The following is a 17,737-nucleotide window of genomic DNA, read 5'->3' as shown; positions in this document are numbered from 1 at the left end:
GCAGCACTGGAACTGTTTACATAACGGCTCTGGCATTGCGCGTCTTCATTCAATATATTACCGTGTTGTTTTCCCTGAAGGTGCTCTTTGGACTATAAAGGTAAGAATAAATCAGTCTCTCTTTACTCCAATTCGCGTGTTTTCACTCAGTCACATTTCCCTTCAATCGCTGAACCGTTTAGTACAACAGGCGGTGCTGGTGTGACTGTCCAAAGCACGTGAATGAGGCAAGCGATTTGCTGTCTATTGTTAAGCATCTAGCTCTAACATTCTGTAGTAAACTTCCACGCTGTAGTTTGGCACCGCAATGCAAGGTTAACAACGCAAAATTGGTCATAGCCCGGGTATACAGCGGTGCTAACCTCACTTCGAATTACAAGTGTGAACCGTTCCTTTGACCCTGTGTTAAAAGCGGGGTTTAGAACAACGTTACGCGCAGTGTGAAAAGCCCTTTTGTTAAATGTGGCGTGAACGAATATTTGCATAGATCATTCAACACATTTTTCCAAGTCTGATTACAAGATTTTGTAGATAAAGCTTGATATATTTTCTCCTAACCCCTGTAGCATATTTTTTAGACAATACTCATATACACGTCAAATGTTTTTTGTTCATATATAAAAGTTTTTGGTGTGGTCCAGTTTTAAATGCAAATTGTAACTGTATAAAATGAACAAACTTCCTGTTGCTACTGGAAATAAACCTGGAGATGAGACTAAGGGACCACAGACTTTTTATTAAAATACTGTAACCCTGGACCTGGATTTTCCTTAGTAGTGTCACAATGAGAAAGAGCTACTAAACACAATGTGGACAATGTGTATTAACACAGAAAGTGTGTGTGTGTGTGTGTGTGTTTGATATCCCTGCTGAGGTAAGAAACTTCTCATAAGAGTGAAACATCACAGAAAAAAAGAAACATGCCATTACCTTCTTCACATCACATTATTCGTAAAATAATAATAATTTTGTAATTAAACCTAATTACAAAACAATTAAACTCAGCTGGAAACATGGCACATTAAAATATATCATTTCCATCTTTCTCTCATCTGCAGTCACTATCACTCATTCAGCTCCGTGTGCTGTACATGTCTGCGTCCTCTGGATTAGACTGGCCGTGGTCCAGCAGAGAAGGGTCAGGAACAAAGCGTGACTTTACTAGGATAAAAAAAGAAAAGGGGGATATTAGTATGTGGAGAAGAGGAAGTGCTTATGCTGCCAAGTCATGTAAGAATGATTGAATTTGCAAGATAAGCATGAAGATGCACACGAACAGAACCAAAATGTCAATTAAGCAAACATGGTGGAAGCAAACTGGTATTTACTGACCAGTATAAACTGGTTTGGAATCCGAAAGACTTTTTTTTTTTTACTTTTAATTAATACTTTTATTCAGCAAGGATGCATTAAAATTGATCAAAAGTGACAGTAAAGACTTTTACATTGTTACAAAACACTTCTATTTCAAATAACTGCATGGCCTAAACAACACTTCCCATTATTTGGAAAGCAGATTGATCAAATAGAAAAATATATATAAAATAATATATAAAAAGCATAAATTACACCCAAATTAAGGTGCAAATTTTGCTCTTAACTAACCCTTCCTGTCTTTGTCAGGTACAAAAAAAATGTAATTGATCAATTTGTCCATTTTATTCTACAGGAATTTCCTAGGAAGGCTGCACTAGACTAGTTGAAGGAATATAAAAAAATGTATACGTAAAAAAAAAAGTTCTCTCACTTGTGGCTGGCTCAACTACAGGAGGTTGAGATGAAGGCGGAGCCTCTTCCGCTAGGGGAGGAGTCAGAGGAATGGCTTCTTCAGCAGGGGGCGGGGTAACAGAAGCCAGTTCCTCATCTACTGTGGTTGGGGTGGTATCTTCAGGAAGGATGGGGGCAGGGGGTGTGCTTTCCTCTACTGTAGATGTAGTTGAGGGCGTAGCCTCTTCTATAACAACCGTAGGTGCAGGGACTTCAAATTCTGGACTAGCAGGGGCAGCTTCTGGGACAATTTCAGGATCAGACTCCTCAAGAAGAGTAATATTCGTTTCAACGGAAGGTGTTGGCTCAGGAGCAGTGTCTTCAGCAAGGTCAACAGGCTCTGGGACAGGGGGCTCAGGGGTGCTTTCTTCGACAGTTTCAGCAACAGGCTCCAGGGTGGATTCTGCATCTCGGACAGTACCATCAACAGGTTCAGGGGTAGTTTCTGTAACTGGGGCAGTCTCAAGTGCAGGGGGAGATTCAGGTTCAGAGAGTGGGGAAGCAATTCCAGTTGTTAAATCAATAACAGAGGGAGGTTCTACAACATCTGATACAATATCAGCTACTGGGGACAATTCCACTGATTCAGCTTTGGATATTGGTGTAACTTCCTCATCTGAAACAGCAGGGGGCGGCTCAGACTCGGGTGAGAGTTCAGAAAGTGCTTTAACGGGTGATTCTGTATCTGGGCTCGTTACTGCAGCAGCAGACTGTAAAAAAAACAAATTATATAGCAATATATAAAATTACTTTTAAAATTGGAGTAAAATAAATGCAAAATGATCTTGACAGGCTAATTGTCTACGCTTAATTAGTATAAAACTTAAAGGCACAATATGTATTTTTTTTTATTTAAAAATATAAAAAAATCACTATATCTATGTTATATATTTTTTAAAGTTGTGTATTTACATTATCCCGACAGTTCCAATTAACTTCTAAATCCAGAGAAATTAATATTTTAATTCGAAGACACGGACCGTGTCTTTATTTCCGTTTTGTCGCCGTCAATGCCGTCATATCCGTGTTGTCTCTGGTTTCCGCTCGTGCTGCCATGGCAACCAGAGCTATGAACCAGAGCCCTCTGATAGTAACCAAACTGACGCGGACAACTGTGTAGTTCGCAATGTCTATTTGCACGCTGTTGTTGTTTCGTTCAAACATTTTGGACCATGGCAAGCAGACTTTGGATAAAAAAGGAGAACTAAACCGAGAATCAATATCAGCGCGGTGTTTTCGAGATGCCTAGAGCTCCCATGGACACTATATAAACGAGAGCTCCACGTCCGAGACTTCGACAACTCCTACATGTACTTTATTAAACAGGTGAGCACATTTACATAAAACTAATCAAGGTTATATAGTTCAACAATGATAAAATGTTAGAATATGATCTGTATGTTATTCTAATGTTGATCTAGCTAGCTTACTGCTAGTCTTATTACAGACAAACTAACGTTAACACATACATTTCAACACATTCAAATGCAGTTTAGAGTGATAGTGTAATGTTAGACCAAGTGAAACAGCGCTGCGTTACCTCTCAAGTTTAATTTGTCTAATAAACTGACCTGTGACTGTGTGTAGTAATTCTGCGTGTAGTTCGGTAGAATGAAATGTCCATATTCCTTTTATATCCGCGGGACTCGCATCGCGTTTGGAGCTGATAGCTGTCTCTTAGCAATCCCGAACTGCTTCATATCACAGTCATGATAAAAGCATCGATGTATTCAGTAATCCATATACATTATTAGATCCATAGATTAGATCGGTCGGCTTGACGTTGACGACAAAATCCATAATTCATAGCAAATGTTGCGTCATCAATCTACGCCTTTGTTATTGTAAATAGGTTAGCGACCCCTAGTGGAGAAAAAATCCCATATTGTGCCTTTAATTTTGTGTAAAGTTTTTTAAATTAGCGACAGATCTTTTCTTCCATATTGTGACGCACATCTGAAATCTGTGAAACAGATTATAATTTAAAAAAAATTTAAAGTAGGGTGGGGAATTGGTTCTATTCTTCAGTTGATTGTAAAGGTCTTAACGCAAGCTTCTAGTCGATTATAAGAAAGAGGGTTTAAGCAGAAAATATGATTGGAGAAGTCTGTCTTTTCACCGGAAGTTCAAGTTATCATACTTTAATCAAAAATTACAATGTAAAAAAAAAAAAAAGTGCACGGATATTTTTTTTTACATCAAAAACATTTAGAAAAAGCCAACTTCAGGGGCTTATATTTGCATTTATTAATTTAGCAGCCACTTCACCAAATTTGCGATATGTACTATAAAAAACAACATAACTTGGTTTTAATTATGAAATATGTAGATTACCTCCACGCTAACAGCAGACATGATGACATCTTCCTTTGGTTTGGATTTCAACATTGAAGCAACAGATGAACTGACATTATACACCTTTTTACCTGTGATCTATAAAAATAAAAAATAAATGTAAAAAAGAAGAGCAATAATGAAGTAGAAAAGATTTCCTAAGTTTGGGAAAAATGTACATCAAGTCAAAATATTTTTGAGAGAGGGAGAGAATGTACCTTCAGGACTGCTACAGTCTGTGTGGGGTAACATACGGCAGTACCAGCAGTAGCCAGTCCAAGAGGTACGACAATCTTCTTTAAACGAGAGCCTGGGCAAAAACACATACACACAGATGCTGCTTCTTAATCGATTTAAACGGTAAAACAACATGCAGTGACCGAACACTAAGCTTACCCTTGCGTGCCAGAACCAGGCCACCCAATCCAGACACAACGATGACACCCACTCTTGGCAGGAAGCCAGGGGGTGGATCTCGAAGGAAGTGATACGTGTCTGAAATGAGAAGGTCAGGGGTTAAAGGTCAGCTTCACAGTCATTTCCTGCCTTTCGCTCAACCGCACACATCAGACTCACCTTGCCCGCCCTGGTAAACAGATATCACACCAACTTTGACTGAAGTCAAGGCGCTCTGTAAAAAGAAGAGAGAATGCTAACAGATCATTTTGTTGTTCTGTCAATCATATTATAATAGCTATGTTTCCACCTAAAGTTGCGGATTTATCTTGTACGTTAAATTGGAATATCGCATGAAACATCTGCGAATAAAGCACAGTTTCCTTCCCATGTATTAAAGAGAACAAAAGAGCGGGAAGATGAAACGCAATAAATGCTGTCATGTTATCTTGCGTTCGGATGCCTGGTGTTTGTAAATGTAAATGCAATCTGTTAGGTTATTATACCAAATCATTCTGATGACAGACTTTGGCTCAGGCATTTCAGAATAACTAAAACAACATATGAGATGCTGTGCAATTAAACTGATCTGCTGGTGAGTCCAGTTATCCAATCACATTCAGGCATTCAGTTTTTTTTGTTTTGTTTTTTTTAGCATCAAGGGATTCATTCTGTAAATATGTTTCCATTGTAGTTTATGGGCATGTCTTATTGGATTAAAAAAATATCCAACTCAATTGAGTGTATACTATTTTTTTTTAATGCACATTTTTAGAATTTATGTGAATTTTGATGTTTCCATCCAGCGCTTTTTTATGTAATATTCCAAAATTTGTTTAGAAATAGGTGGACGGAAACATGATTAATGACAAACTAATTCCTTATCACAGTGTGACAGGACAGCATGTGTATCAGACCTGCACGGCTCTGACATACGGCTTCAGGCCCGTCCTCACGGCCCCCAGCCCCGTCTGCACTACACCAGGCTGCTCTTCCGCTAATGGCACAGCAGGAACATCTGGAGAGTAGATAGACAACTGGACAGAGGCAGAAACAGAAAGAGAGGTCATGGTGATATATTTAACACATGCATTACTTCACACTAATACACTACTGTTCAAAGGTTTGGGGTCTTTAAAGTCTCTTAATCTCCTAAGGCTGCATTTATTTGATCAAAAACAGTAATATTGTGAAATATTGCAATTTAAAAATGTAATTTATTCCTGTGATGGCAAAGCTGAATTTTCAGCATCATTACTCCAGTCTTCAGTGTCACATGATTTTTCAGAAATCATTCTGATATGCTGCTCAATAACTTTTGTGGAAAACACAACATATTTTTTCAAAATTTATTTTAATTAAATCGTTTGTAACATTATAAATATTTGTTGCTTTTGATCCAATAAATGCATCCTTGCTAAATTCATGCATCCCCAATAATGCACATACATCAAAAACACTGCGTATATGTGTATTCTATACCAAGCATGACTTCTTACCTCTCTTGGAGATATTAGCTCCTCATTTTTCTCATTCATGGAATAAATTCTGAATGAACCCAAACCCACTGCAGCAGCAGGAAGCGCTGCGTACTTCAGAATCTGAGGATCAACACAATATTTTATTAATAAAGACTCACTTCAGTGGTTGACCATCATGCTGAAGTATTGCATATACCATAGGACTTACATGTTACTACCATATTTCATCCATATTTCATGCCCAAAACATGGGAATATGATGGTACATTTATATGTGTTGTGTAGTTTTCAGTGAACATGTTTGCAGTAATATAATGCCTATAACTATAATACTATAATGCCATTTTAGTATAACAATCAGCTTTGTCCTGGCTGAGCGTTTTCCCCCTTTCAGCTTCTTGATCTTCCCTTAAGCACATTATCTGTATTAGTTTAATGGACTGAAGCAAGAGAAGACGCTTTACTGCGTGTAATAATCCCAAACCAAAAGCTGTCTTTTGAGTCTCCTGAGTGATAGAAAGCGACACAGAGAATGTCGTTTCCCAAAAACTAGAGACAGGTGCCTCAAACAGATCACTATGTATGAGTGAGTTTAGGAACAGCATGTTCTTCGCTGTGGTTTAACAAACAGCGTGCTCACGCTCTGATTAACAGCTGCATTATGCAACTCATGAGAAATTATACTTGACGAAATTGTGTGATACTCTGCTGCAGAATGGACATATTATAAAAGAATGCACATAATCATTTGAACTAACTCAGATGGAAGTGTAACTCACCTTGGCCGCCATGACGGTCCCGCCCCCTTCTGTCTCACTACGGAAAGCAGGAGGAGTCATGAAAGCCCTCAAAACGCGAGAGAATATTCCTGATTGGCTTCTCATATTATTATTAATAATAATAACAATTATTATTACTATTGATTATAGTATTATCATTATTATTAATGCAAACCGAGACCAAAAAAATATTGTCTAGACAGATAAGAATACCTGTTTTATGGTCCAATTTGAAGATATAGGCTACACATTACAAGTGTATAATTTGTTCTGTCTCCCATTGCAGTTTAATGTGCAGAGACAACTGTAAGGAATCAGGTGTTAACTTTTTGATTTTTAGAGGTGGGGGAACAAAAATTCAAAGAAAATAAATAAGAATGACCTGATAATCTATACATCTATGATGTTGGTTTAGTGGCAAGATTCTTCCTGTTGATAAGAGCCCCATCAAAACCGATCCTTTCTTAGATAAACCAAGTGAAATTGGTATTGCATGCACTGTAAAAAATTTCTAACCCTCCCAAATCAAAAATTTCAAGTGACCGATAACATCTAAATTTTTCAATTGGCCCAAGTGAAATTCTTGTTGCAATAGTCTGTTAACATTGGCTCAATGAGAAATAATACGTCAGACTAATTGAAAAATGTAGATGTTATCGGTCACTTGAAATTTTTGACTTGGGGATGTAATTTTTTTTTACAGTGTGTCAGTGGATGTACATCAGAAATGATGGCCATTGGAAGCATCACACGACAACACACAAATGCAGAGTGCAGAGAACTCAGTTTATTAGTTTAACATTTTACAATCTGTATTATATATATTTATATATGTATTTATATTTCTGAAAGCAAAGAGGGTTAGCTTTGAATAATACTGTGAATAAATATTAGGCTCTTCCTGGTGTTTTAATATACAGAAGGGGACATTTTTGAAAGAAAACCTTGAAAAAAGAGCAATATGTTCCGTCTCAATGTTGCAGTGCAACTTACACCTTATACAGCATAGCCGTGTGGGGGAGAGAAGGGGGGACATGCCCTTAAAACCACAGTGAAACCCCGATGGCCTGGATAACACTCACACACTCGCGCGCGCGCACACACACACACACACACACACACACAAACACACACACACACACCATGAGATGAAGCACAGTAAAGTGTAACCAACATTCTACATAAAAAGAATCATTAAAACAGCAACTGTAACAGGCAGATGTGAATTTGAGACTCGCTTTGGTAAGAAAGCATCGACCACGGACATAAAAGTCTGTGTGTGAGTAGTGTGTGTCGTTTGTTTCAATGAAATTTACAATTAACAAGCCATTGGATGAATACATTCTATTCAATTAAAATACATCCCACGAGTTTCTAAAAAAGTGACAATCAAACATAACTGTAAAACTGAGCACATATGCAGGGCTGCATTAAAACCAATGTGTCTTGATGATGTTTTAATGTGAACAAAATGAGAACACACACACACACACACACACACACACGCACACACACACACACAACATTAAGCAGGGGTACGTTTTGCACTCCACAGCCGGGAATGAACCAATTGATTTTTTTTATTTTTTTTTTGTATTTTAACCTCAAATTCTCTCCCATTGTACTTTATCCAATTCTAAAATCCTGAGCCACTGACGTCCAGAATTGCGAAAGGGAATAAAACGTTGGCTTTAGGCTGGTGGAGTCTGTCTAAGGGACACGTACATTAGCAAACAGAAACTAACAACCTGAATGTAGCCCATAGCTCAGAGGTAATGACCAGCAAAGACCCGGAAACAAGCAAAAACAGTCATAACATCAGAGAAGCTAAGCTTTTCATCTTTTGTCATCTTTTTTGTAGAAAAAAATAGAGAGTAGAAAGGTTCTGCGTTGGCAGAGTCAAAAGATTGCATTCACGAGTACAATTCACAGTTTTAAACAGAGGATGCAGCTATGCAAATAATATGTTCTTATATACAGACTGTTCTCTGGCCTGATAGCATATAGTAATAATTTTTTAAACCATGCATGAGTTTAGCTATAATATAAATATTCTAAAGAAGCCAAATTAAACACGTTACTACCTGCCAGGAGTTCATCTTTTACCATATACGAACGCAATGGTCATCAAACTCTCAAAAAGAGACTCTTCAGCATCCATCTGACTCGCTTTCTTTCTCTCATTTCTCTAATACACGCACACATACGCACATACACACACACACACACACACACACACACACACACACACACACACACACACACACACACACACACACACACACACACACACACACACACACACACACACACACACACACACACACACACACACTTTTCAACACTCTTGCTTGCTTCAGAGTTTGTATAGAGTAACACAGTAGGGCGGTGTTGCTTGGTAACAGAGTGAAGCCTGTTGCCCATGGCTACATGAGTGCTCTTCCTGCAGCATTCCGAGGGAAGGAAAAAAAATAATCAAATAAACAAATGAACAAAAATCTTCAGAAGATATAAAAAAAGATTTTTTTTTTACTCCAATCAGAGACAAAAATAAGAGATTCGTTTTTATATACGGTCCTATTTTGTTCAACTGGTGGTCAATTAATCTGAAAAGATGATTCTTGAGGCATGCAAGCGGGCACCTCACGGGGCCTTTCTTCCATCCGTCTTAAACTGTGGCCGTGATGAAATATATTGTACAGAGTTTGCAATGAGCCGTAGGTGTGCAGGTAACACTTTCGCTTTCACGACGAGCAGTTCGAGTCACCTTCCGGTGTCAGTGCCTGCGTGTGTGTCTGCAGTAGTTCTGGAAGCTGGGTCACTTCTTTGACATTGATCTTACAGTGTATTGGTTCAATCTGGTGTCACTCACGCTCGGGAGGAGGGCAGTATCAGGTCATCCGTCAAGGAAAAAGTGAAGACAGTCTGGATCCACAGTGTTTTTCAAAGTGTGTGTGTGTGTGTGTGGGTGGGTTTGAAATGCACAACTCAGGTTATTCATATACCTTTATGTCTGTATTTTCAGCATGTGACTGTTTGTCGTGCGGGTGCGTGACAGTGTGTTTCACACGTGCGTTTCTATGAAAGAGTGAGTGTGCATCATCAGCGTTGGCGAGAGAGGTGAAAGGTCGTTGGAATCGCTGGGCGGTTCCAATGGAGCAGAGCTGAACTCACAGATATCCAGGAAGAGCTCGTGGTTACGTTGCTTCCATTCACGAAACTTCCTCGAGGTCAAACAAGGATCGTCTAGTACCTGACTGATTATCGCCAAGTCTCCCTCCTTTGCCTGTGGGTGAAAGGGAGGAGAGAGAGAGAGAGGTGGAAAATAGATGATTCAGAACACGAGATGCTCAATTCATTATTTGTACAAAAAGCATCTGATTGGCTGAAGCGTTTGAAATTCTTCAAGTTACCGAAACGTCAAAAATATGCTTTATGAAGCATAACAGGTTTTAACAAATATCAGCTAGCAGGGGAGTAGCAACAACTGTAATTGGTTTAGCTTTGAGAAATGTCTAAATGTCAAAATTTTGGGGAAAATAATCATATTTTTTATTTTGCTTTGGATAAAAAAAAAAAAATCTGTTAACACTACAGTAAGCCACCCAATTAATATTCATGAGCTAAGCTGATGAGGTTTATAACTTGTCAAGATGGCAGCTGACAATGTCCTGGTCTTAAATGTTTATGAAGTTCCTCTAAAATTGTCCATTAGATACCTCTAGATTTGTTTACAGAGATTCACAGACTGTGATGACACTGCAATCATTTTTTTATATATTCATTATTACAAATTGTAATGTACATTCCAAATTTTGGGATCTTAGGCTTATTTTCTTCTTTTTGATACTTTAAAAAAAAAAAATTTTTTAGCAAGGATGCATTAAATTGATCAAAAGTGACAGACATTTATATTGTTGCAAAATATTTCTATTTCAAATAAATTCTGTTTCTGTTCTGTTGAACTTTCTATTTTATTTAAAGAAATCTGACTAATATTAAGCAGCACAACTTTTTACAACATTGATAATAATAATAAACAATTAAGCACCAAATCAGCATATTAGAATGATTTCTGAAAGATCATGTGACACTGAAGACTGGAGTAATGATGCTGGAAATTCAGCTTTGCCATCAATAAATTACATTTTAAGTTATATATAAAAATAAAAAAACATTTATTTTCAATTGTTATACTATTCATAATATTACCATTTTACTGTATTTTTGATTTTTTTTAAATGCAGCCTTGGTGAGCATGAGATTTCTTTTAAAAAAATTAAAACTTTCCAGATTTTTCCTGGTTTATAGTTTACTTCCACATTCCAAACCCAGAAGTGTGAAAAGGGTCCATTGCTCCCTGTGTTTTCATACCTTCAGCGTGGAGCGGAGAACCCGTATGCGGTGCAGTCGATCATTTGTGGCGGGGTCATTGCAACGTTTGATGAAGGAGCGTCTGAACTCTTGTTTGGTGGAAGGCCTCTGCTGGCCGAAAGCCGAGAGACTGGCCTGCTCCAGCGATCGGTACAACTCCTGCAGGCCGTCCGTGACGTCAGACACTTTCTCTTCATTCTCAGGCCTCCTGCTGCTGGCTTTCCTCATCTGCTTTTCCTCCTCTTCCTCCTCCTCTTCCTCATGGAGATGAGTTCTTGGCCTCAGAGTGCCGTGTGTGTGTGTGTGAGTGTGTGTACGAGCGCTGCGGTGCGAGTGTCCTCCGTGTGTGTCGCGGTGGCGTGGGAGGCTCTGGCTGCGCTGCTTGTGAGTGTGATGGCGGGGCCGGGACTCCTCGCTGTCCGTCAATGGAAATGGCCCATCGCGTTCCAGAGGACGCCGGCGCTGGGTGGGAAGCGTGGCCTGCCGGTGCTGGTCAGGTGACAGCAGGGATGGCTCCTCCTCTTCTGCAGTCTGCAGGTAGTGTAGACCTGTGCTGGTCAAGGGGGTTTCAATCAGGTCCTGCCATGAACGGCGTTCTCGATGGGAGGATCGGCAAGAAGAATGGGACTCCTCGGCAGAGGAATGCGAGAATGTGGAGCCGCTGGAAAAATGACGCTCAGGAAATGGACTGGACGAAGTTCCCTGAGGACAACAGAATCACGGCTCATTAGCATTGTCAATCTATCAGTAAGAGAGCTAGAGGTATAAGATGGTAGCCAAAGAGAGCAACAGAGTGAGTTTGCTACACGTTTTCCACCAATATAGTGTTGGTGCTCAGCAAACCTTTCTCAGAACCGGCCCATGTTTCCAGTGACGTGAGCCCAAAAAATGTTACTTCATATATTGGCAACAAACAAACATGGTGAATCAGTCTTTGTTCGCAACTAATTTTCTCATCTAAAGTAATGTAATTTAACATCTTTATGGCATCATGAGCTGGTTTTAATATGACATGCACTTCCGTTCAAAGGTTTGGGGTCGGTAGGATTTTTTAAGGTTTTTGAAAGAAGTCTCTAATGCTCACCAAGGCTGCATATGTCCAAAAATGTTTTTATTTCAGACCGATGAGGAAAAAAGTGGTTGGAGTGAATAGGAATATGAATGAGGCACTTCACTGGGTGCTTGTGTTTAGATTTATTGATTGTAACAAAAACAATCCCAGTACCATGTAGTTTTGTTATGCACTTTAAAGGGATGGCTCACCCAAAAATGAAAATTCTGTCATTAATTACTCACCCTCATGTCGTTCCAAACCCGTAAGACTTTCGTTCATCTTTAAACACAAATGAAGAACTTTTTGATAAAATCTGAGAGCTTTCTGTCCCTCCATTGACAGCGCAACTGAAACTTTGCCGCTTCAAAAAGTTCATAAAGAGATCGTAAAACTATTCAATTCAAAAACTCCCGTATTCAATTGAATTTTCTGAAGAGACTCGATTGCTTTATATGATGAACAGATTTAATTGAGGCTTTAATTCATTCAATATGAATTGAATTCATATACAAACATTGATGAACTATCCCTTAAAAAAAAAAAAAAAAAAAAGAACTTGTTTGAGACATTATCCTGACTCCTGACCTCTGATGTCACTGGTTCATGATTTGAGGTTTAAACGTCATTAAGGAACCAGTATGATGACAGTGTGATGGTGTGTCTGTGCTAAAGAAAATCAAAGAGAGTTTTTGGCTGAATATATGCATATATGTTCGTAGACGTGTGTTTATACTCACAGGCGGGTTGTGGTGGTACGTGGATTCCTGTTTGAGTGTCATAGACCCATCAACCTCATCTTGGTCACTCTCACTCCAGTAATCTAAACAAAAAAATGACATCAGGATCACATGTACATGACAACAGCAGGAGGATACTCAAACTAGGCTTTTCAACTGCTTCAAGTACAATCATTCATGGAATGGAGTGAAACTTCTAGAGTCACACTATGGGCTTATGATAACATCACAGGATGTGATCTCACCTTCATCAGGACGTGGTACTGGATCATCAGGTGTGTAGCCAATCGCAGCCAAGCCTAAACGATTCATCCACCTGCAACAGGAACCATAGACGTGAGAGGAAATAACATGAAAGGACAGCTGAAGTCTGAAGGGGCTCTGAAACCACTAACCTGTTCATCTCCTCTAAATGATCAGTAGCAAAAAAGAAACTCTTAATTTTGGGATGACATGCTTTAAAGGCACTGAAACAAAAAAAGGCAGAGAAAAAGAGATGTTCAGTCACAAATATCTAGTTTACAATCAATTACTGTGTGTGTGTGTGTGTGTGTGTGTGTGTGTGTGTGTGTGTGTGTGTGTGTGTGTGTGTGTGTGTGTGTGTGTGTGTGTGTGTGTGTGTGTGTGTGTGTGTGTGTGTGTGTTGTAAAAGAGAGATCAGCAGTTCTGCAGTGACCCAGATTCCGCTGGCCGATGGGCTTCAAACACAGACCCGCCCAAAAACCAGCAAACCCAACACAACAGAGAGAAAGAGCTATTATTGTTGTCTTCTAACACTCACTGTTTCCTCCTGCACTCAATCGCTCTGTCTATCCGAAACTCTGGCAAACAGATGAAGCCCTCTGCCTTCTCATCCTGAGCAAACAAATAAAGAACAAGAGAAATCATTTCTGCATCATAACTATGGTAGGTGTTAGCATAAATGCAAAGATCAGCATCTCTGAAACTGAGAACATACGATGCACATTTTATTGTTGTGGACAAGAAAACTAAACATCACACCAGCATTGTGAACCTGTGACTTGGCCATCAATGAAAGTAGCGAGTACTGAAAGTGCTGATAATTGTGTCATTAATAATAAGAGAGATTAATTGGCTGGATGTGGAGCTGATGAGGTTTTCAGAGATGCCAAAAGTGGAAATGGATCATAAAAGAAGGACATTATACACACACACACACACACACACACACACACACACTATCGTACAGCCAACACGCTTCACCACCCGAGGCAAGGGAATTGTGTTTGTTTGCTTACATTCTGGTTTGTGTACCAGTACAGGTTGGAGTCTTTGAGAACGAACCAATACTTCTTCCATTTTTGCGTGAAGTAGCCGGTGGCGTCTTTCTTTTTCCATAGCCAGCCTTCACAGTCGCCATGACCCAGATCTTTGCAGGCAATACGCCTTCTGCTGGCACTACTGAGGGAACCTACACACACACAGCATATTAAATGACAACCACATATGGCAGAATAACTTTGGGATAATACAATCACACTTTATATTGTTCTTGACAAGCACAGCACAGTGTAATACAACACACTACCTAAGTGCTTAGAGTAAACCCAAGTTCTCATCATCATACCTTTGCTTTTCTTCTTGGGCTTGGTCCTCAGAGAGGCATAATGTACAGACTAGAGAGAGGAGAGAAAGGACACATGAGAAATATAGGACTTGTTTCACAGATTACTCGTTTCAGAAGGCTCATATTTGCACCATTCTCAGTTGTGAGGATTTCTGTAAAAATCATTTTCAATAAACAATTAACCTTGCACACCTGTGGCTAATTGTTAGAGGCGAAGGCTATAGCCAAAACTAAATATAGAAACAAAAAAATCCCGCACACTATCCCAACTTTTTAAAAGAATCACAATGCCTGCTGAAGGTCATGGGACGAAACGTTGCTGAATAAATTGTGATACATTTTGCGTTGCAAGATGGTGTGCATGATTTTTTTTAAAATAATGAAATGATTAATTATTAAATAACAGATAAACATGTTCCTTCTTTAGATCTAAATATTACAAATAAATTCATGTTTATTTTAGATAATAAAAAATGTGTTAAATTCTAATTACTGCAAAGTGCCCTGATTTAAATTTAGCATGATTTAATCTGATATAAAAAAAAGCCATTGCACTGTAATAATATAATCAATAATAAATACAATAATAATATAATGGATAATATCAAAAATATTAAAAAGTAAATATTTAGTTGTGCCTGTCTAATAGTGCAAAATGTACCTTAAGTTGAATGTCCAAACCTGAATAATATAATGACAAACCTGGTATTTATCAACTAATTTCTAACTACTGCAACACTTTTTGTTTCCATACTCCAATGAATAAAGATCTTCTCCAGTGCATACAGTATCTCATCACCTTTTTTTACTGAAAATGTTAAAGTTGTATCTGTACCTCTTGTTCCCAACACTATGTATTCTCATTACCACGACTGATGCTGTAACTGTGCTTGTGGTTTACCTTCCTCATTGATGCCCCTGCTTGTCGGTCAAGTCCGGAACTGGCATATCTGCAGAGAGAGAGAAAGAGAAATAATATATAATAAAATAAAATGTGTTTTTTTCTCACCTATTTAACTTAAATATAGACACAGGTACATGGACAGGATGCTGGTTTTTGAGGTTGACTTCAAAACTGATTCTAACTGAAACTCCTGCTCATGCTCATGCTCATGCACACCCTCAAACCGACATACACACACACAGAGTTATGTTTGTTTCACAATATAGTGAGGTCATCTCATAAGCATCCATGGCATGGGCAAAACACTAAATTTAAATATAAACAAGATTTGGTCAATTTTAACTAGTGAGGTCCAGCTCACTAGTTGGTGTTCAACAGGTTTCACTTCATTAGTGAGGATATTTTTAAATAGTAAGGACATTTTTGGACCTCACAAGTATAGTGATACCTGTACACAAACACACACAGACAAACAATTGTAGATTAATTAAACACAAAATCTTAGCCAGCCAGAAGACACTCTTTTATCTAATTCTCTGTATGCATCGTAACAGCAGAGAAACGGAGATCATTCCATCTTAAGACAGACACGTTCCACAGAATGAGACCACAGACTTTAGTCACAGGAAATAAAAACCTCCTTAAGACTGCAGTCAAGGAATTTCTGTTCCTCATTTATAAATAAATGGAAGTTCATTAAGCTCGAACAAAGCTGTAAGAAGCATCCTGATATCCTGTACATCAACAAACAAAACTCTTGAAATGCTTATTCTGAACTTAAAGTGACCGGTTTCAAAGCCATTATCTATCATAAGATATCATGAGGAATCAAACTCTCCTTCATCTTTGGAGATAAAGTTTATTATAGTAAACTGATGTGCTGTCACTTTAAAAACTCCCCAGTCTAAAAAGAACATCTCCAGAAACATCTCGTTCTGACATTCTTGGATTTATGATGTAAGAAATTGCAAATGTTAACATAATCAGCTGCATTTACACATCAATGACAATAATGTTCTGAATCTCGGCCAGTCCAGTCACAGTCTGGTAATAAGGAAGAATCAGAATTGATACTGTTAATCTAAACACCAGAAGCAATAATAATAAAAATAAAATATGGGGAAATCAACCAAACTTGTGGTCTGTATAGCGCCTACACATCTGGCTGTGTGTAGCACCTGCTGCTGTGAAAATCTTTCTGAATGAGTCCAAATTGCCCAATTATTTTGTGAATCTTTCACAATATAATGCAGGCTATGCAAAGAGGCAACCTACAGCTTGTGTCAGAGCACTTTTCTCATTTTACAAGTGAAGAGGGCGCTTACAAAACATTTTTTGACAAACTCAAATTCAAATTCAGGGGATAAAGAATATAATACAAAATAAATCAATAATACCAAAATGTATGCTAAATTAAGGAAGGTGTGAAGTTTACTCACCTATCAGCATCTGCTCGAAGTGTGTCTGCCGTTCTCTGGGGAAATGAACAGAATGACAAATAGAAAGAGAGACAGAGAGGAAGAGAGATTTGAATTTCCTGTTCTGAGTTATGAAAAGAAAGTACTGTTTCAGAGACGTGTGAGTGTGTGTATGTAAAATCACATGACAATACAGATTAAATGTATGTTGCGAGATGAGAAATTTTGAAATTTTGGTCACTTATAATAGATTAGGTATCTTTAATTACTACTTACTTACATAGCAAAAATTGTTAGGCATAATGTACTTATTGTGTTTTGCTGCTATTGTGGTGGGTTACGGGTAAGGTCAGGGACAGGTTTCGTGGTTTGGTTAGGTTTAAAGCTGGGTTAAGGTGTAAGGGAATGGTCAATAGTATAATTACAGATGTAATTACAGAAATTATTTACAGCTGTAATTACTTGCAGATATTATTTAAATATAAGTACAAGTATGTACACAAATAAGTGCATTGTATGAAGTGATATATTTAAACATCAGTACACAGCAGTTAAAGACAGCTCTGATCAGAGTCGACATTTCACTTACATGGTAGTGTGGCATCGTGTTTGAGTCGGACACGGGAAAGGGCAGCCCCTCGGGGGGGCCTGTGTCCAGACGTACAGGTGGGGCAAGCATTGAGGGACTGATGGGGAAACTGGGACTGCTGGGATTCCGGCTCTTCTTCCTGGATCTCCTGCTTGTGTCCCGCTGGGAAAACTCTGCCTCTTCCTGAATCAACACAATCCTGTCATCACTGAGGAACCGCAAGAGGGAGGAATCAGAATCTGATGGAGAAAGACAGAAAGCAAGCAGGGAGTCACACACTGAGAGAAAAACAGCATAAGGACTTATAATGGGAGCA

The 17,737-nt window shown here is 38.6% G+C and overlaps 2 protein-coding genes and 1 long non-coding RNA gene across 3 annotated transcripts in view; 1 reads left to right on the top strand and 2 right to left on the bottom strand.

Moving 5' to 3' along the window:
• Window positions 1-716: 716 nt before the first annotated feature.
• On the bottom strand, window positions 717-6,789 carry apool (apolipoprotein O-like). The gene is made up of 9 exons (XM_082169905.1): window positions 6,758-6,789; window positions 5,997-6,098; window positions 5,415-5,534; window positions 4,678-4,732; window positions 4,498-4,596; window positions 4,320-4,411; window positions 4,102-4,200; window positions 1,748-2,477; window positions 717-1,161 (listed from the first exon to the last, which is right to left on the bottom strand). Exons 1-9 carry the CDS (start codon window positions 6,767-6,769, stop codon window positions 1,073-1,075), a joined length of 1,398 nt encoding a protein of 465 aa, XP_082026031.1. The 5' UTR covers window positions 6,770-6,789; the 3' UTR covers window positions 717-1,072.
• On the top strand, window positions 6,790-9,297 carry LOC309498943. The gene is made up of 2 exons (XR_014206076.1): window positions 6,790-7,257; window positions 7,469-9,297. It is a non-coding gene; the product is annotated as an uncharacterized lncRNA (long non-coding RNA).
• Window positions 7,525-17,737, bottom strand: part of LOC309498914 (connector enhancer of kinase suppressor of ras 2) — a 39,666-nt gene continuing 29,453 nt past the window's right edge. Inside the window, exons 13-23 of the mRNA XM_082169885.1 lie at window positions 17,422-17,660; window positions 16,854-16,888; window positions 15,412-15,460; window positions 14,511-14,559; window positions 14,182-14,354; window positions 13,704-13,777; window positions 13,318-13,389; window positions 13,168-13,238; window positions 12,923-13,005; window positions 11,132-11,833; window positions 7,525-10,043 (exon numbers count right to left, since the gene is read on the bottom strand). Coding sequence (XP_082026011.1) covers window positions 9,822-10,043; window positions 11,132-11,833; window positions 12,923-13,005; window positions 13,168-13,238; window positions 13,318-13,389; window positions 13,704-13,777; window positions 14,182-14,354; window positions 14,511-14,559; window positions 15,412-15,460; window positions 16,854-16,888; window positions 17,422-17,660 — 1,769 coding nt within the window. The 3' untranslated portion in view covers window positions 7,525-9,821. The remainder of the gene's footprint in view (window positions 10,044-11,131; window positions 11,834-12,922; window positions 13,006-13,167; window positions 13,239-13,317; window positions 13,390-13,703; window positions 13,778-14,181; window positions 14,355-14,510; window positions 14,560-15,411; window positions 15,461-16,853; window positions 16,889-17,421; window positions 17,661-17,737) is intronic.

This window comes from Leuciscus leuciscus (assembly GCF_965113295.1).
Source record: "Leuciscus leuciscus genome assembly, chromosome: 5".
Lineage (NCBI taxonomy): Eukaryota > Metazoa > Chordata > Actinopteri > Cypriniformes > Leuciscidae > Leuciscus > Leuciscus leuciscus.
This window is presented reverse-complemented; position numbering and strand designations above follow the sequence as displayed.